The 20,278-nt window shown below is 41.1% G+C and overlaps 1 protein-coding gene across 1 annotated transcript in view; it reads right to left on the bottom strand.

Moving 5' to 3' along the window:
* Nucleotides 1–20,278, bottom strand: part of LOC122796643 (copine-3-like) — a 1,386,610-nt gene that overhangs the window by 548,024 nt on the left and 818,308 nt on the right. Inside the window, exons 9-10 of the mRNA XM_044065280.1 lie at nucleotides 4,783–4,869; nucleotides 4,611–4,670 (exon numbers count right to left, since the gene is read on the bottom strand). Of these exons, the coding sequence (XP_043921215.1) occupies nucleotides 4,611–4,670; nucleotides 4,783–4,869 (147 nt within the window). The remainder of the gene's footprint in view (nucleotides 1–4,610; nucleotides 4,671–4,782; nucleotides 4,870–20,278) is intronic.

Raw genomic sequence — 20,278 nt, 5'->3', positions numbered from 1 at the left:
AAACTCCCCAATGTTTTGGAGCATGACCCACCCAGATCTGTTCCCAGCTCTGTGTTATGATGGTATAAATAACATCTGGAGAGGGATAATAGGGTAACAAGTGCAAACGTAAGGAAAATACATGTGTTAGAGGGAGGGGAATGGGTACAACAATGCAATATCCACAATTATAAATTGTTAGCACAACTCTATCATATTCTTTGAAGTTCACTGTTGCAGTACTAACTCTTAAGAAGATTTCCAGAACAAGGAAGCATTGGAAGAATGGCTAGTACTGGACCAGGGGAAAGTAACCTATGGAGGATGGCAGAGTTGAACCCCACCCTGCCCTTAGACATGGCCCCCAGGTTTTAGTGACTGGCAAAGGTGTGAACAGAAGACAAGGTTACTACCTCCAGAAAAGCTTGCATGGAAATACTTCTAAGTAAAGATGTGGTGGCAGCTGTAGTTCTGGTACAGTGGGCCCCAAGTGTATTAAGGACTGGTTGACCAGGCTGACAGCAGCAAAAGGCAATGCAGGTAGCAATTGTCTGGAAATAGTTTTGTTTATAAGTTTCCTTTGTTTCCCCTTGCAAAAACAGACAAAAGCTGACCTGTTTTCATGTCTGACTTTGTCCTCTCTACGTAGAGCTGAAGTTGCCTTTGCACATGAAAGTAGACAAGAATTCTTTCACTCTTATTTTTGGACATGGAATAAACTCTGGTAAATGGATAGTTTATTTCAAGGAGAACTCAGTCACCACACTGGGCATGAAAGCATGGTTAATACACAAAGTGATCCTATCCTTGTCAAAAAAAGCAGAAAAGGCACTGCACATTAAAGCCTATAATTCTAGAATGCAACTAACATCTAGCTGATGTCAAAGCTACCAGAAGAGTAATTTTCTAAGTCAGCATCCTGAGGTGGGGGCTCGAGCTTGCTAGCACAAATGGTAGTGAGGTACATTTTTCCAGCACAAAGTAAACATCCCAGGAGGGGACCAGCTCTCTTCTAAACAGCCTCAGCTGGAGCATTTCTTTCTCAAAGTATTTCATAGGCATTTGAGAGTAAGCCAGCAGATACAGAAACGCACAGAAATGGGTAAAGGATGCCCTTTAACAGTTCAAAAAACCTTATTTAAAGGGGATCAGAAAGGGAGCTGAGGACCACTGTCATTTTTGTTTCACATCTGCTCTTAACAAACACCTTGGACTTTTACGATCCCTGAGTGAGCTCCCCATAAGGGTCGGATGCATCTGTAGTTAAGCACCTGGGGACCCGTCTGCAATTGGAAAGGGACTGACCTGTTAAACAATATGTTCTCTATCCACCACAGGAGCTCCTTTACGTAAGGGGAGGAACGGAATATCTGTTTTCAGGGAAAGGAGATGCTGACACCAATGGGTGAGTTTCCTCATGTGGAGTTTGGTAAGGTGACCCATCAAGATGGAAGAAGTCATGTAGCCTAGCAACCTGAGGAATTCCCTGGCAGCAATGCTGCTGAGACTCTCAATTTTGTTAGATATTGAGACAGGAGCAGGATTTTTCCCCCAACGAAGGAAGGCCTTCTGTTCTACAGAGGCTACGTCCACCCCAGGAAAGTGAACTGGGTGGAGGGGTTGAGGAGGGACTTCTGCAGATTTAGGGATGGTCTTACCTTCTGGAAGCAGTCCATGCTGATTTGGATCAATCTGCTGACTTCCTGGATAGAGATGGCTTGAATCATACAGTTGTTTAGGTGGAGTAAATGTGCACACCCTCTGTCCAGCAAAAAGCAATATCTGGAGCCAGGCATTTTGTAAAGAACCTGGGGGCAGTTAGACAAGTCAAAGGGCAATACTCTGAACTGTTAATGAAACCCCCCAACCTTGGAATGTAGGAAATGTCAGTGACCTGGAGCTACTGGAATATGAAGGTAGCCCTCCTTCAAGTCAAGGATGTCTATGAATGCTCCCTTGCGGACCACTGGTAGTAGCTTTTGTAATGTCAATACTTTGAATTTTGGTACTAACAAGAATTTGTTTAGTCCTGACATGTTTAGAATGGATCTCTAAGAGCCATTTTTTATGGGACAAGAAACAATTTAGAGAAAAATCCTGTCCCTGCCTCTTCTTCTGGAACTAGTTCTATGGACCATTGCAATAGGAAACTTCATACTTGAGCAACAGCCAAATTCTGTTGTTACTTTGGCACTAGAGGATGCCCTAAAATCTTGAGATCTTTACAAACTGCATGCAATAATAAAATGTTCTAACATCCTTTTGTCTTAGGTAATCTCTTCCCATTGAGCTAAGAAAAGAGACGAGGGTTAGAGTGGGATTTTCTGGGATGGGCGAGGGTTAAGAGTGGAATTTTCTGGGATGGGGACAGAGAGGTGCTCTGCTAAGTCACAGCTGCTCCCTGTTGGGTTCCTGGATTGAGTACCCCCAAGTCTGCCTCTGGAACTGGTTTACCACTGCTTTGTAAACCTGCTTTTCTTTCCTTTCTGCATCTTTAATTTGGATTGCTTGGGAGGGTAAGTCCAAGTTTTGCTAGGGTAGTTTCTAACATATCTAGGGGAGAGATCTGAAGGTAATCAACAGACACACAGTTTCCCCCTTTTGATCAAGACTTTTAATCACTGTCTCTGTTGAAGGTTCAAAGATGAGCTCCTTGTCTAAATGGGCATCCAGAAGCTCCACTTTAACATGGTTTGGAATGGGTTGTCATCTCAGTCAAGCATGTCTCTTGATTACAGACCCCATAGCAGTTGCCCTGCCAGATGGATCTTGAACATAATAGCCACACTTCATAGAGTACTTGGCAACCTGAGTACTAAGGCTGCACAAATCCAACACTCTTCTTATGGCCTTTATCACGGATACCCTCTGCCATCTGTTTCAACTGCTCCAGAATGGTCTCCTGATATCTAAGTATGTGAAGCTGACAGGTGAGGGCCCTCACGGTCAGAGTAGCTGAGGTGCAGGTCTTCTTAACCAAAATGATGTGCTATTTCTGTCATATGGTACAGAGTTCCTGGAAGTAATCTATCAAGATCCCGTATTGGAATCCAAACACACCTCTGCTGTATCTACAAGGGGATTCTTATACAAGTGCTTGAGGGAATCAAGGACCCTATAGAAGTGATCAGACTTCATTGGTGTGGTGGGCAAGGGTGAAATTAATCTGGTCCCCTTTTACTCTTCTTATACAATTATGTGGGGGATGCCACATTCCTTTTAAGTAACTAGCAGATTAGTGTGGGAAGCCAGAGCCTACAGAAAACTTCTACAGCTTACCATCCCACAATGAAGACAGGCACTGTTAGAGGAACTTACAGGAATGATAAAAAGAAAGAAAAGGTATGATATGAGCAGTATAGATGTCCCCAAATATGAATAGTATCAACATTAACATCAACCCCGCTTTCCCCATTTTGTACATGAGATTGGGGTGTCATGTCAACAGTGATCACCTAGAGTCAATGTTCACAATGATGAGGAAATAATGGGAATACTGAAATGTAGTAAAAAAGAGAAAGTAGGGCTGACGTAGGCAGGCAATTCAACACGAATAGAAAAAAACAAAGTTAAAACAAGCAATTATTTAGTATGGTGAATGACAGTGGGAAAATGATTGGTTGACACACAAAAGGCTGTTATGCTGAACTAGACATGAAAATCTAAACCAGTCAGCAGATGGTGCAAAAACAGAAAGAAAGTCATTACTATCAGTGATAAAGAAGAGACCGTAAATTAGACTGACATGATGCACCAGATTTAACATTGTGTGATGAAATAAAAAAAATATTTTCTTAAAACTGGTACTGGTACAAATGTTTAAATCACCATTACAATAAAAGGTTAGAGTAAAATGTCACAAATAGCAAACCACCAAAAAGATAAAATCACCTCAGCATTGTGGGTGCTGCATTGCTTTCTGAGTCACAGCACTCTCTCAAACACAGAAGGCTGAAGACACTATAAGTGAGCTGAGGAGCACAGATGAACACAGCCATTCTAAACATAAAGGAGGAAAATGGCACTGATGTGCTTTTAACAACTAGTGAGAGGTCCACATCACCCTAAGATGGGGAAGGTTTGAGCCACAGCAATTTACTTGACAGGAATTCGTACTGCAAGCTAAAGGTTTTTTGTTAGGTGAGGGTTAATGGAGTGCAAACTACTAATATGAAAGCAAAAACAAATATCGTCCCCCCAAAAATAATTTCTTCGCATAACCATAAATGGTAACTAAGCCTTAATTTTACAAACTTTGCTGACACCAGTAAGAAAATTATCTAATAGTCTATATCCGTAAATAAATATTAACACCTCCCACCAGTGTGGCCTAAATTGCACAGAAGGATAAAATCCTGTAACTCTGACAGTTCGGAACTGATTGGCAACACATCTGTTGAATAAGCCTGCTGAAGAGGCTGACAATGGCTTCCAGGGATCACATATTGTCCAATGGGATCAACGGAGAGGAATAATCAATATGAGAGCTGAAGCTGTAAACTCATGGGGAAAAACACATAATGAAAAAATAATCACTCATTACATAGCAAGGAAAGGTACAAAGTCTCACTTATGATTAATATAAGGTACTGGTGGCAATAGTTACCATAAAAACTTTACAATTTACTCACAGTAAAATTTAGCTGACAACCACCCATGATGTAGTCAAGGAACGAATATTCACGTTCAATCTATAAAGACACAAAAAAGAAACATATGAAGTTTTGTACAACATCTATAAAATACATCAGTTGGTATAAAACATTCCACTAATGTCAATGTATCACAAACAAACATACATACCCTGCATTCTTTTACACTCACAACCCCTGAATTCTTGTAATTTTTCTTCTTGCTTTTCTTTTTCTCATTTACGCAATCAAATTCTGCCTATAACAAATCAAATATAAACATTAAAATGAGAGTACATTATATGAAAGCAGTATTTTAAGACATTACTTCTGCTAAAGATGACTTTAGTTACATATCACTAAATCAAACATCCACATTATTGGCTGTTAAATTACTGCATCCAAACCAGTGAAAACACCTTTTTAGTGACATGCCGCTACTGGGAACAACAAAGATAATGAACACAGAAAATTAATGGAGATAGCTTTATATTACTTTAACAGTTTACCCAACTGGACAGCTTGCAAGCTTTATATTACTTTAACAGTTTACCCAACTGGACAGCTTGCAATACAAGCAGATTTAGACACATTTTTTTCAGCATTAACTTTAAACAGTTCATTACACTGTTCATGAAACCCTACTGTTACAGCCTTTACTGGCAGACAAGGAAAACACAAAAAACATAACGCAATTACACTGCACTGCACATGTAGTAACACTACACACAGTATACTTGTTTTTTGCGTGTGGGGGGCAAACTCTCTTAAATATCCATACTCCAGGGTTGCACAACATCAGGGCCTACGAAAGTACAAAAAGAGGATGACTTCTCAATAGCATTAAAGGAAGTACAATGACATGTCAGTCCATTGTAATGCTGTCACACCGATTCCCTCTGTTCTGTAACATTACTGACAGCCAGGGAAAACAACACTTGCTTGCTCCTATTTTCAATTCTGCTTTTAAATCCACAATACATCAACAACTATAAGCAGTGCTATATATATACATTTATCTTCTAAATGCTTCATTAAGCACAACATACAATGCAGCTGTCAATAGCTATTCTAAACTCTCTAATAACATACTTTACACTTAGTGTCGTAATATAATGACAACACCCCAAAAAACTGCAGGTTTTACTCATAATGACAACAGATGACTGCAGAGTTTTTTCTTTTTAGTTAGATAGCAAGTACTGGAGCTGGTGAAGAGAGAGGTAAATGGGAACGTGTTTTTGGGGAAAGTAATGTTGTATCTTTCGGCTTTTCCCGGTTAGGGGTCACCACAGCGGAACTCCGGTCCGCTAATGATTGGCAGTAGATTTTTACATGCCGAGTTGCCGGCCGTGACTCACAACCTTCAACGAAGGTACGCCCATTCACACGTCTCCACACAGAAGACGCTCTAGCTGAGAATCGAACAGGACAACGTCTTACTGTGAGGCGACAACGCTACCGCAGCACCATCACCGCAGTGCAGTGTGTTTTTGGGGAAAGTAATAATCTGGCAAATTTTAAAAATTCCCTACATAGTCCTTCAACAGTGCTGTTATGGAAAGAAATGGTTGTGAGTACAGAACTAATTATTTTGAGCAGGATACGGGATATGAATTATCTACAGACAGTAGGGCTTAGTAAGTTTAATAACACTGGCTACCAAAAAAGCAATTACTAGAAAATGGAGAACAAAATCTATACTCACTGTAAAGGAAGTTCTGGACACTGAAAATGAGATAAAAGAAATGGGGGTGGGATCTTTTGAAAAGGGTAGGAATACATTTTATAAAACTATATTGAGTTGTGAAAATAGTACATGCAAAATAATGTTCAGGAGAAGTGAGGTTTAACGAAAGGCAGGAAATGAGGATTTTTGTAATGTTGGAGTGAATGAAAATTGTTAAGAAGAAAACACATCTTTACTGCATGACAATAGAACCAATTCCGATGGGGTTACTTAGATCAAAACAGAACAAACTGTTTGGGTTGCCAGGCTAAAGAACACCAACTGCCACTTTGATGCTTCCTGTTAGCTAACCAGCATAGAAAATGCTGCTGTATAAACAAAACTGTTCAGAAAATCCACTTCGCAAAGGTTCATCTCCTGGGAAGGATGAGTCCCTGAAACTAGTTGTCTTCTATGATGCTTCCAAGGAAACTTACCTGATATTAACACTCAAGGGGCATTTGACGGTTTTGATGGGAGAACAAGGAAAATCCTCATCCCTTTACTAACAGTCAAAAAGAGCGAGAAGAATAACTTACAGGAGAAACACCTGTCAAGTCACTCTTTCTAACAACATTCTACTCGGAACTTAACTGGTAATCCAAGATATGACACTATTCAGATAACCTACATCATTATTCATTGGTTGAAGCAATTAAGTCTACAAAGTCTTGTCAAAGAAAAAAATGCTTCTCCTGAAAATTAGTGTAATAAAAGAAATTGTTCATATGTAAAGAATTCACAGTATCCTGTGGTTAGCTATGAAAAAAAAAAACTGCTGACAGACTGCCTTAATAACAAGGAGGGATGCACCCTAAAAACCCTTGATGAAGGAATATGCATACTAATTCTGAGTCTTTGTGCAAAAATGTTAACCTGTTTTTTTCCATTAACAGACAGAAGGGGAGATTAAGTCTGCAATTACTTCCTTAGTTTGGGACTTTGAAATTTATTGTTCTTTCGCTTCTAGCTGAGACTTTTATTGTAGCATGTCCCCCACTTACTTTGTGAGTATTTTGCAACACGGTTTTGGTTTTCTGGAAATGCTTTTGTTTTGTGGCAATGACCACGTTACTTTCTGCTGAAATTTAGTTTATGACCAGTATGTCTTTTTGAATCTCTGTGGTGTTTTGTGCAGCTTAGATGTTCAAAAGAATAACATTCATGTGTTTTGAAAGCTTAACCGATTTGGTCAGTATTTTCAGGGTGTAGGCAAAACAAGTAAGCTCTGGTTGTTCAACCCAGTGATGAGAGTTGCTCACAGCCTCAGCCTTCCATGATATTTTAGGGGTGCATAACCTGCAGGGTTCTCATCAGCCAACAATGTGAAAGAAGGTCTGGATCTCAACTTCTTAATTAGTCCGGTAGGGAGCTGGTGACACACAATGTCCATGAAGTCATCACTTTCACCTTCCCATGGTGATCAACTAATGGCCTGGGACAACCCAAGGAACACTCCTGACGCCCACTGTGCTAAGCACTCTCAAACACTGCCATCTTGAGAGACATAGAGCAAATGTGGAATCCCCCTGCATCTCCGAGTTACTCAGCTCAAATGCTGACAGTTATGATAGTGTTTTACATGATGATCTTCCAACTGACAATAAATGTACTACTGATGTGATACAGACACAGGTCTTTCTTGTGATCTGGAAGCCACATACAATCTGACAACTTGTATTTCCTAGGCCCCGAAAACAGGATGTCTTCTACAAAAAATGTTGTGATCAAGACCTGAACTGTGCATGCAGCAGTAAAGAAAGTACAGATGAGTAAAAACTAAGCAGAACAGTTAATGTCCTGCTGATCACTGTTGCAGTATTCCATCTTGTTGGACTATCTCAACAAATAGCCTGGACATCTTACTAGGGTACCAAAGCCAAAACCTTCCATACAGCCATACAGCCAACATATGACCTAAGCCCATGGGTGTAAGGGTACATAAGTGGAAGTATAAGTTTAAAAATTTCAAAGTCAGGAAGCCTCTTGAAACCTGATAAGACCAAAAAAGAAAAGGTCAGGTAGGAGGACAGACGGTAGAAAATGGCTCCCCTTTAGTCCATGAGAAGTGATTAAGGAAACAGATAAGGGGAATGGTAGGTGGGAAAGAATACTGAAACAATGATCAATAGGACATGTACTATTACATTCAGTTCAAAACTGTATCAAGACATTACTTAGATCACTGAAGCAGTATTCCAAACTACTGGGTGATTCCCAAAGCTTAGTGAGTATTGAGGTTGGCTAGATGTGAAAAGGGAGAGCTGTCAATCAATCCATGGAGAACTGATTGGGCAAAGGAAGCTCTTTATTAAGAAAAGATGTCTACCATGTAATGTTTGGTAAAGTTATACACAGAACACCAAGTTGCTGCTTCTAGTATCGCTCTTAAGTTGACACCTTTGTAAAAGGTTCCAAAGGAGTACACTGCTCTGTTAGTGTATGCTTTTATTGATGCAAGCAAAGATTTTCTACATTGTTATGCAACAAAAGAAAACCGACTTGGACATCCAGTTAGTAACAGTTTGTTTAGGAACTGTTACCTGGCTTGGTTTCTTGAAAAGAAATAAACATTGATCAGTCTTGTGGATGGACTTTGTTTTGTCCAAGTAAAACCTGAACTACTTGTGATCATCCAGGTAGTGGAGAATTCTGTCTCCCTTATTATGAGAAGGGAGGTTGGTGGTTTATCAAAAGGACAGCTCATTGACCACTTTAGGCACAACTGAGGGGTTGGCCTTTAAGGGCACTGTGTCCTTATGAAAAAAAAAGGAACGGAAAGACTGCCATCAGGGCTTGGAGCACAGAAATCATTCTAGCTGAAGTAAGGGCTAGTAGAAGTATGTTTTTTTTCCAAGTACAGATTTTAAGAGAGGCATAACCTGCTGGTTCAAAGGGAGGAACAGTGAGTTTTTCAAGAACAAAGTTAAAAAGAATGTGGAATAACTTTTCTATGTGGTTTTAGGAGGAGGATACCTTTAAGTAACTGTTTTAACTCCTACCTGGAAAGAAGAGGGGGTCTAGAGGAAAGCATGTAGAAATGACCTATAGGTCTGCCTTGACTGAACAGCATGCAAGACTAAGTGGCTCACACAAATAAGACAGGACAGGTGGAAAGTACAGTTATTAACACTTACTATAAAGTACAGTTGTGCACACTTACCATAAATGTAGATGTTTGAGTGTATTCACTGTTGCAGTCATAACACTTGGGTTATCTGCCTGCAGGTAGCCCTCAGTCAGCTCGAATACTAGAGACTTAGTATTTCTGCATTGTTTGCTTCGCTCCAGGACTGATGTCAGGGGTATAAAAACAGGCAGCTGACGCAATTACATCAGTTTTTCTTGCCCCAAACATCTGGAGCCCCCCAAATAGGGAGCTAGGATATGGTGGGGGAAAACACCACCAGTAAAAAGTAAATACCAATACCCCTGAAAGGGGTGAGTAGAAGGCATAGAGAGATAGGAGAGAGAGAGAGAGACCAGGGGGCTGGAGGGAGGGAAACCAGGACTGCAACAGTGAATACACTCGAACATCTACATTTATAGTAAGTGTACACAACTGTACTGTGTTCTTCGTGTTTCACTGTTGCAGTCATCACACTTGAGTAGATTCCCAAAGTTGAAGAAGGGTGCACGCAGTCAAGAAGAGAGAGGGCTGGCTAGAATGTCTTGCAGGACTGCTGCTGCAAAACCTGCCCTGGAATTGGAAAAGATAGGCAGGTGGTAATGCTTGGTGAAGGTGTATACAGAACTCCAGGTAGCAGCTTCCAGGATGTCCCTGGTAGGGACTCCCCTGAGAAATGCTGTAGAGGTAGATGTTGTCCTAGTGGAATGTGTTCTGACTCCTTGAGGGGTTGGTTTCCCATGGTTCTTGTAGCAAAAATGGATGCAGTGTGCTATCCATTTGGAGACTGTCTGCTTTGAAATGGCCTTCCCCCTCTGCCCCTGTTGCAAAGATGACTAGTAACTGGTCAGATTTTCAGAAGGGCTTAGTCCTATCAAGCTAGAATCTGAGCAGTCTGTGCACATCCAAGGAGTGCAGGATCCTTTCCCTTTGTTTTGAGGATTAGGGAAGAAGGTTGGCAAATGGATGGACTGGTTGAGAGGCACATTGGAAACCACTTTAGGCATAAAGGAAGGGTTAGCCCTGAGGGAAAACCTGTCAGCATGGAAAATAATGAAGGGTTCCACAGCCGTAAGTGCTTGTAACTGAGGCACTCCTCTTCTGAAGTGATGGCCAGAAGCAAGGCTGTTTTCCAAGAGAGAAATTTTAACTCTGCTGATGCTGCAGGTTACAAGGGGGGAAGTGTGAGCTTTTCCAGTACAAAGTTAGGGTCCCAAGCAGTGGTGGGTGCTCTCCTTGGCAGCCTTAAGTTGTTTGCCCCTCTGAGGAATTGTTTGATAAGAGGGTGCGAGAAGAGAGATGGCTCAGTGTTGTAATGAGCCGAAATGGCTGAAGCATGTATCTTAATGGATAAGAAAGACAGGCCTTTGTGGAGTAGATCTGCTAAGTAATACAGGATTAGAGGCAAGGAGGGCAGGGTTGTGTCCTCTCCTCTGGCTTGAATCCAGGAGCAGTACCTTTTCCACTTATCAGCATAGGATTTCCTTGTACTAGGTCTTCTGGCTTCAAGAATGATGTCCAGCACCTGCTTGCTTAGTGATGCTGGGGAAGAATTCAAGGAATAAGCCAGGCTGCAAGATTTAGGGTCTGCAGTTGCGGATGCAAAATCTGTCCCTCCTGCTGAGAGAGCAGGGTTGGGTTCTGTTATAGGTCCCATGGTGGCACTGGTGTCAGGCTGTGCAGGAGTGGGTACCAGTGCTAACGTGGCCAGTCTGGGGCAATAAGAATTGTCTTTGGTCTGTCCTGTCTTATTTTGAGTAATACTCTTGGGAGAAGGGGCAGAGGAGGAGAGATTTACCCATTGAAAAGATAGGGCATCCACATTCCAGGCCCTGCTGTGAGGGTTCCTGGTGCAGAATTTGCTGAGCTGATGGTTTCAGGGAGAGGCAAAGAGATCCACCTCTGGGGTCCCCCATTTCTGAATCACAAGGTTGAGGGTGCTGGGTTCTAATTGCCACTCATGTGGATCTAGGAGATTTCTGCTTAAGTCGTCTGCCAGTGAGTTTTGTTTGCCTGGCAGGAATTGAGCTTGCAGATGGACTTGCATGTCCAAGGCAGTGTTCCACAAGGAAATGGCTAACCTGCAGAGTGGGTAAGAGTGGGTTCCTCCCACTTGTTGATGTACCACATAATTGTGGTGTTGTCTGTTTTGATTAGCAGTTGTCCTGGAGAGAGTAGGGATCTGAAAGCTGCCAGTACAGCTAGCATCTCTTTTTGGTTGATGTGCAGATGAATGTGACTTGGGCTCCAGTGGCCCTGGATGCATTTGCCGTCCATGTGTGCTCCCCAGGCATAGTCTGATGTGTCTGTGGTTAGTGTCTGGGCAGTGTGGGGTTGAGTAAAGGGCAGTCCCTTGTTGTGGCTGCATGCTGCTGCCCACCAAAGAAACTCTGTCCTTAGACAGGGTATGATAGGAATGACGGTTTCCAGTTTCTGAGAATGCTGGCACCAAAGACTTTTTAAGTACCAGTGAAGTTTCCTCATATGCAGTCTGGCATATGAAATTAGTAGGATGCATGAGGCCTGAACCCTACGGCCTTCAGGATTTTCCTTGCGGATAGCTGGGTTCTGGTGGCCAATAGAGTGAAGTAGTCTGTCAGAAAGGCTTGTTTTTCTGAAGTGAGGAATGTGATTTGGGATGCTGTGTCCAAGCTTGCTCCCAGGAATACAATCTTTTGACTGGGCACTAGTTTTCATTTCTTTTCGTTGATGGTGTACCCCAGGGATGTGAGAAGTTTCTTTACAAATGTTAGGTGCTGCAACAGCAATTCCTGACTGCCCACCTGTATCAGGCAGTCATCCAAGTATGGGTAGATTTGAATATTTCTCTGCTTGCAGTAAGCAATGGCTGGAGCCAGGCATTTTGTGAATACTCTGTGAGCAGAGGATAAGCCAAAGGGAAGTGCAGAGAACTGACAGTGCATAGATCTGGCCCTGAAACGTAGATATTTCCTGCAAGACTCCCTTATAGGGACGTGCAGATAGGCTTCTTTTACGTCTAGGGTGACTAACCCGGCATCCTTGGCTAGCATAGGTAGAAGCTGCTGCAGGGTGAGCATTTTGAATTTTGGTACCACCAAGAAGGTGTTCAGGATAGAAAGATCCAGGATTGGGTGCCAAGAGCCCTCTTTTCTGGGTACCAGGAAAAGTCTGGAAAAAAATCCTTGACCTATCTGTTCTGCCGGAACCGGCTGAATAGCCCTGATAGACAGCAGGGATAGGACTTGGTTTTGTGCCTCTGCCCACTGGTTTGGAGGAAGATCTGGGAACCCTTTTGGGGTTGGCAGAGAGTGGAAGTAGAATTTGTAACCCTGGGATACAATGTTGAGGACCCATCAGTCTTTTGTGATGGACATCGTTTTTTGCATGAAGGACAAGTTTTCCTCCTAGGGGCACAAGCAGCTGGGCAGAGGTGGGGAGTGGAGTACAGAAGTCATTGCGAGTTCTTACCATAGGGAGGTGGCTTAGCACTCCCTGCTTTGGGGGTGGGGGCAGTCCATAGCTTAGATCTCTGCATAACCTGAGATTGTGGTCTGTTTCCCCTAGGTGTAGTTTGAGATGGACTGGAGGGGGCTGGAAAGGACCAGTGTTTCGAGGGGCAATGCCTACTGAATCTAGGAGGCTGCACTTGTAAGAATTCTTAAACTGTCTGCATAGATTTAGCTTTTTCTTCCATCTTTTTAAGAACCTCTTCTGCTTTGGTGCCAAACAGATTGTCCTTGTTTAAAGGAGCGTCTAATAACTTTGATTTGACATGGTCTGGCAAGGTCTACTCCTTAAGCCAAGCATGTCTTCTCAGTACAGAACCAGTGACTGCTGCCCTGCAAGATGCTTCTAGGGCGTCAAAGCCACACTGCAATGTATGCTTGCTGACTTAGCTTGCAGAATGCATAAGTTCCTGCAATTCTTTATTTTCTGCACAGTCTGTAAAGGTAGCTACTTTTTGCTTAAAAAGTTCCATTATATGTTGCTAATACTTCAGCATGTGAAACTGACAATTCAATGCCCTAATGGCGAGAGTTGCAGAAGTATATACTTTCTTACCCCATCTGTCCAAAGCTCTGGAATCCCTGCCCGAAGGGGTGAGCTTCTTAGCTGTAGTTGTCTTGATATCTTTAGGCCCCTGGGAAATGATCTCTGGGTCAGCAGTAGGATTTTTGAAAAGGAATTTATGAGAGTCAGGTACTCTGTAGTACCTGTCTGGTTTACTAGGGTCAGAGGGTAAAGTATCAGGAATAAGACTGGACTCCATAAAGACATCAACAACAGTTTCTAGGACTGGGGGTATTGCTAAAGGCCTATGTTGTGGCAAGTCTAGAAATTCTCTGAGTCTCTTTTTGTACTGAGGATAGTCTTGGCATTCCCAATGGAAATGCTCTCTTAAAGTATGTAAGGTTTCACCAAAAAAAAAATCCTCTTGAGGAGAGGCAGAGGGAATGGATTCCTCTGCATCTGAATCCTCATAAGCAGATAAGGGCATGTCTTCATAATCATAAACCTCAGAGTCATCGGACTCTTGGTCTGTTGAAGCTGCTGGGGACTGATCTCTTTTTTCGCAGGGGAGGGCTGACTTCCCCTAATCAGTATAATAAGGTCTTCTTCCACTCTAAGCATTTGATGTTGTGTCAAGGGAGCAGGTGCATCCGCTTTGGTCATCGGTTTTCTACGTGTAGAGTGTACTTTTGGCCTTAGAAACTCGGTAGTTTTAGACAAATGAAGTCGCCGGTTTGTGTCAAATATCGGTAGTGAGAAGAACTTCCTCAGAAACCGGTGCCTGCTCAGCAGCTCCGGACCCATCCAAGGTAGAGACATCCGCAAGTTCCATAGTTGAAGAAAAGTCTTGTGGCATACCGGACTCCGAACGGGTCTCGGTAGAGGCCTGCAAATCCATTGAAGCAGGCATCATGGGCTGCGAAAGTGCCTGAGTACCGGCGAAATGGTGACTAGCTTAACGGAAGCATCATTGGCAGCTTTGGACCTGTTCGGTCTGTCTCTGTCTATATCCTTAAGTTTTTTCAGAATATCGATAGTCAGATGGCTTACTGAAGCCATTTCGGAATACGGAGATCGAGAACGAAAGTATTTAGCGACAATAAGGGCCCGACAACAAATGGTTCCGGAGTTGAACAAGGCACAAAACTGACAGCAAGGTACATCTTGGTCTGGGCCTAAACAGGTGACGCAGTATTAATGAAAATCTCGGTGTGGTATTTGCTTTTCACAGGCAAGACAATTGTTATCTTTTTTTGACATCAGTTAGAGCAAGAAGAAAGGATCCCCAATGAGGTACTTAGCTTTAGAAGACTTCAGGATGATTCAATTTGTAAACAAAAACTCAAGTAGCGGCTGACCGGCACTCGTGCAAACTGCTTCTGCTTCGGGCTCCTTGGCAATAAAGTCTGATGAAATGGCGTTGGCTGCCTGTTTTTATACCCCTGATGACCTGACATCAGTCCTGGAGCGACAGCAACTGACACAGAAATACTAAGTCTCTGGTACTTGGGCAGACTGATGGCTACCTGCAGGCAGATAACCCAAGTGTGATGACTGCAACAGTGAAACACGAAGCACATCTAGATGTTCGAGTAGATCAGTGTTGCAGTACTGAATCTTGTGTCTTCCTACCATGCAGAAGCCTGCAAGGATGCTAGGTAATAAGAAGGGTGTCAACTGGCACAATCCTAAGGTCTTTCTAAGCAGTGAAAGAGCAGTCTGATGCCTGAGGACAGCACAATCTTCCCAGTTGTATGAATTTAAGTGCGAAGGAGGAAAAACATAGGAGGCAGACAAGGGATGATGGAGATAAAGAGGACTATCTGCAGAAAAAACTCCTATCACTTGCACCCAGAAAAAAAGGAGACAAGTGGTCAGCAGAACAAGGGTTTGGAGGGTGGGAGTATGTGCTGGAACACTGAACTACTCGAACATCAACAATTATGTTAAGTGGCACACAATTGTACTATGTTCTTCTTAGTCAATGCTGAAGTACAAATTTTTGGGAGGACTCCCAAAGTTAAAAGTTGGGTGGTGGGGTCAACTGTGTTACCTTAGAAAAAAAGATTTTTCAGGGTAAATCTCTGAACGTTTAAAAAAGCGAATGGTGATTGATCGACCCCATGTAAGCGAAAGCTTACAATGTCAAAGTGTCAGAACAGCGATTTTTTTTCCAAGGGAAAAAAAAATCGCTGTTCCAACAAAAAAACAAAACAAAACAAACATCAATTTCAAACATTACATTAAGTGGGGGGCTTCGCACCCCCCCACACACTTAAATATACCAACTCCAAGACTGCACTACAGTGCCAAAAACGGAAAAGTAACGAAGCGGCCAAGCAAATTCTTTCCCAGGGAAAAAATTTGCTTAATAGCTGCTTCGATAGTTTGCGTTTTCAGCCTTTTAAGGTCGAATGCATCTTCGGTCTTCTAATATAGACCCGATATTTCAGGATGGCAGTAATAAAACCTAGTCTAGCCCTGGAAACATTGCCTAGTTTATAGTGTTTTGTAAAGGTGTATACCAAGTTCCATGTAGTTGTCTCTAGGATGGTCTGGGTGGGGACTCCCCTGAGAAAGGCAGGGGTAGTTGTCCCATGTTTGGTGGAGTGGGCTTTAATATGCCCAAGTAAATCCTTTCCATGGTGTGAGGAACAGAATTAATGCAGTTAGGAATACATTTTGAAATGGTTTGTTTGGAGACAGGCTTGTCCTGTTTACCCTCTACGATAGCCACCAGCAATTTCTCTGCTCTGTTAGGGGTTTTAGTCCTGTCCTGATTTGCCTGTGCACATCCAAGGTGTGGAAGACTTACTCTGCTCTGTTCTATGGATTTGGGTAGATGGATAACCTGGTTTAAAGTAAGTTCTGATACCACCTTAGACATAAAGGATGGGTTTGTTCTGAGGGCGACCTTATCCCTGTGGAAGATACTGAAAGGTTCTTTACACAAGGGCTTGTAGCTCAGAAAAGTACAGTTGTGTGCACTTACCATAAATGTAGATGTTCGAGTGTATTCACTGTTGCAGTCATCACATTTGGGTTATCTGCTTGCAGTAGCCCTCAGTCGGCCTGATTAACCAAGTCTTGGGTCCTGCGTCAGTTGCTGTCCCTCCTGTGACGTCAGGTCATCAGGGGTAGAAAACATGCAGCAGACGCCATTACATCAGTTTTTCTTGCCTCAAATGTCAGGTGTCCCCCTAATGGGAAGCAATTAGATCTATAAATATACAAGGTTATACCTCCAACAAAAAAGCAAATACACCAAAAAGCTTTTGAGCATAGTAAAGGAGAGTAGAGTATAGCCAAAAGAAGTTAGGGGGCTGGAGGGAGAGTAACCAGGACTGCAACAGTGAATACACTCAAACATCTACATTTATGGTAAGTGTACACAACTGTACTATGTTCTTTGTGTTTCACTGTTGCAGTCATCACATTTGGGTAGATTCCCAAAGCTAAGGATGGGAGGAGGAATTTCGATAGCATTAGGACCAGCTATAAGGCCCTGCAAGACTGCAGTGGCAAAGCCAGCTCTGGATTTAGAAAAAATTGGCAGATGGTAATGCTTGGTGAAAGTATGTACAGAACTCCAGGTAGCAGCTTCTAGGATGTCCCTGGTAGGGACGCCTCTGAGAAAGGCTGTAGAGGTAGATGCAGCCCTGGTTGAGTGGGGTCGGATCCCCCTGTGGGACAGGTTTTCCATGGTGCTTGTAGCAAAAATGAATGCAATGGCCTATCCATTTGGAAATGGTTTGCTATGAAATAGCCTTCCTGTCTGCCCCTGCAGCAAATGCCACCAGCAGTTGCTCAGATTTCCTTTGAGGTTTAGTCCTGTCAATGTAGAATCTAAGTTGTCTGTGCACATAAAAAGAAGAAACTGGTCTCACCACGATAAGCTTTGAAATAAAACTCCTTAGTCCTTGATGCAAAAGTAGATTTAAAACTTTGTATCTTTATTCCATGTAACAAAAAAGTTGATAAGCGCTTTCGCATAAATACAACTATGCTTCATCAGATAACTTTTAAAACCAAAACTCTCTATTTTAAAGTAAAATAGGCGGGAACTTAACTCATTAGGTTTTCAATTTATCAATTAAACAATCGAATATGCAAATACTGTTCTCAAGACCCTGCCAACCTTATTCATTCACAAGTGCAGGAAAAAAAAGTAAGCATTTAACATTCATTGTTACTTTCTTTCTAACAACTAGGAGAATATGTATATGTAACAAGTGTAGCTATCACCCACTTATGCACATCTCTTTTTAGAGCCATTCTTATAAAGAGCTACTTTAAAACGAACCTTGTTGTTTTACCAGAAACTCTTGTAAACACTTTAAAACATTTTTAAGCAACCCATATATCTTGAGTTTTAATGCATAGTCTTTAAAACATGGATTTTATATGATCTGCATACTTATATGTGCTAACTAATAAAATGAATAAACAAACAATCCAATAACACATAAATATACAAATTTATAAAAACTATATATATATATATATATATATATATATATATATATATATATATATATAGATATGCAAAATATATATATATAGCTTATTTACATATAAATTACATATAACATAATGAATGAAATCATTATAAAATATATGCATTCATTTGATATAAAAGACCTTAAAATGTTAAAACTGCACTGAGGTGAAACATTGTCACCTTCACCTTACTAAAAATTATTTGCTGCACCAAGATCTAACTATGTCATGCACTTGGTTATTATACCCAATGTTTTAAGGTAAAGAAGCTGATATTCCATCTGAAAAGGTTTAGATTAACAAATGCACATTCTTTAGCAATGTTAAATCACCATCTGTTATTTAATATAGGTTTGATGGAAACAAATTTATTTATGCCTGGAGGGATGTGGGCCCCCAGTCTCAAAATCCACTTTAATTCTGCCATGGCTAACATATTACTTGTGTCACCTCTTCTCTTATTCATAGGCACAATTTCTAAAATCCTAAAACAGAAAGTGTGTTCTTTGTTATCCTTTATGTGTAGTGCTAAGGCATTATTATCACTACCTTTCTTGATTTCGTACAAATGGTTAAAAATTCTATCAGTTAGCCTACGTTTGGTAAGGCCAACATAGAAAGCTGTGCATTTGTTACAAGTTGCTAAATATATCAGATTTTTTGTCAAGCAGGTAGCATGGAACCTGGGAGTAAACTTGAAGTCCAAAAACGAATGAGTGTATGCTTGTGATGTTGAAATATAGGAACATCTGTTACAACTCATACACGGAAAAGTACCTAGTTTATTGTAAACAGTGATTGATGTACTATTGTTGTGAATGAAAGTATCACATAAAATTTGTTTCAAATTAGGACAATTCTAATACATAAATCTAGGCTTATCACCTACTATACTTTTTACTAACTCATCTGTGATTAATATGTTCCAGTTCTTACAAATAATTTTTTCTATCTGTTTCACATCACTGGTGTATTTAATGACATATTTCAAAACCTTAGAACTATGCTGTGGATACCTTATCCTTGTAAGTGTACCACTATCCTCATTCCTAATCCCCTTCTTTGGTGTTGCACTTATTATCACTTGATCCTTTATTATATCTCGTCCAATGCTTTTAACAAGTGCATGATCATAGCCTCTATCAATAAATAGACTCTCCAACTTGTCGGCTTCTTTGATTAATGAAGTATTGGACTTACAAAGTTTTGAGATCCTTATAAATTGGCTTTTTACTATGCCTGAAAATGTATGCCTCGGGTGCATACTGTGAAGCTAAGCAAAGTATTAGTCCAACATGGTTTCCTATAAATGGAAGATGTAATGCTACCTTCCTCAGTCAGAGTAAGAGTCACATCTAGAAAATTTACCTTAGTAAATGAAGAGTCCATAGTAAATCTAAGGTAAGTTGTAGTGGTTTCCAAATATCCTAAGAACTGCTCAAATTCTTCCTTTGTGCCTTCCCATACAACTAATATATCGTCAACAAAGCGTTTATAGTATCTTATTTTGCTAAAAGTGGGATGGTCAAATAGATACCTCTTTTCCCAGCTAAAAACCACCAAGTTGGCATATTATTAGCACAGGGTGCCCATGGCTACCCCCCATGTTTGTAAATAATTAGTATTGCCAAACAAGAAAACATTATTGCTAAGAACTAACTCGAGAAGTTGACAAATTAGGATAATCTTATCACCTGTAAAAGATGGTTCACTAACCAATAACTCCCTAATAGCTTCTAAACCCGCTTCATTAGGGATGGAGGTAAATAAATTTTTTACATCCAGTGTCACCAAAAGGTACTTATCAGGTGCTCTCTCTAACTTCAATTGTAGAACACTGTCTAATAAGTCATACAAATCCTTCAAAATGGATGGAATAGATTCCACAACTGGCCTAAGACTGTGTTCAATGTACTTGGAAATGTTTGAAGTAACCCACCCCTTCCCTGAAACTATGGGTCTCATAGGAATGGGTGTAACTTGCTTGTGAATCTTGGGTAGTCCTTTGACTACCGGTATTAATGGATGTTCAATGAAAAAATAATTATGTAGATCAATATTGATCTGTCTACAATAAAGTAGATCATTAAGAGTTTCTTGTACATTCATAATGACTTTGTTAACATCATTTAAGCTAACAATCTTATAAGTACTAAAGTCAGAAAGTAAATCTAACGTGAGTGCTGCATAATCCTGTGTGTTGAAAATAGCAATACCTCCTCCCTTATCAGCAGGTCTGATGACTATGTCAGTCATTGTCTTCATTTTAGTTAATGATTTAAATTCTGCTGAAGAAAGATTCACATAAGCTGCCCTCTT

This window comes from Protopterus annectens, chromosome 3.part0, assembly GCF_019279795.1.
Source record: "Protopterus annectens isolate FY-2018-M chromosome 3.part0, PAN1.0, whole genome shotgun sequence".
Classification (NCBI taxonomy): Eukaryota; Metazoa; Chordata; order Ceratodontiformes; family Protopteridae; genus Protopterus; species Protopterus annectens.
The sequence above is the reverse complement of the archived record's forward strand: the minus strand, read 5'-3'. Positions and strand labels throughout refer to the sequence as shown.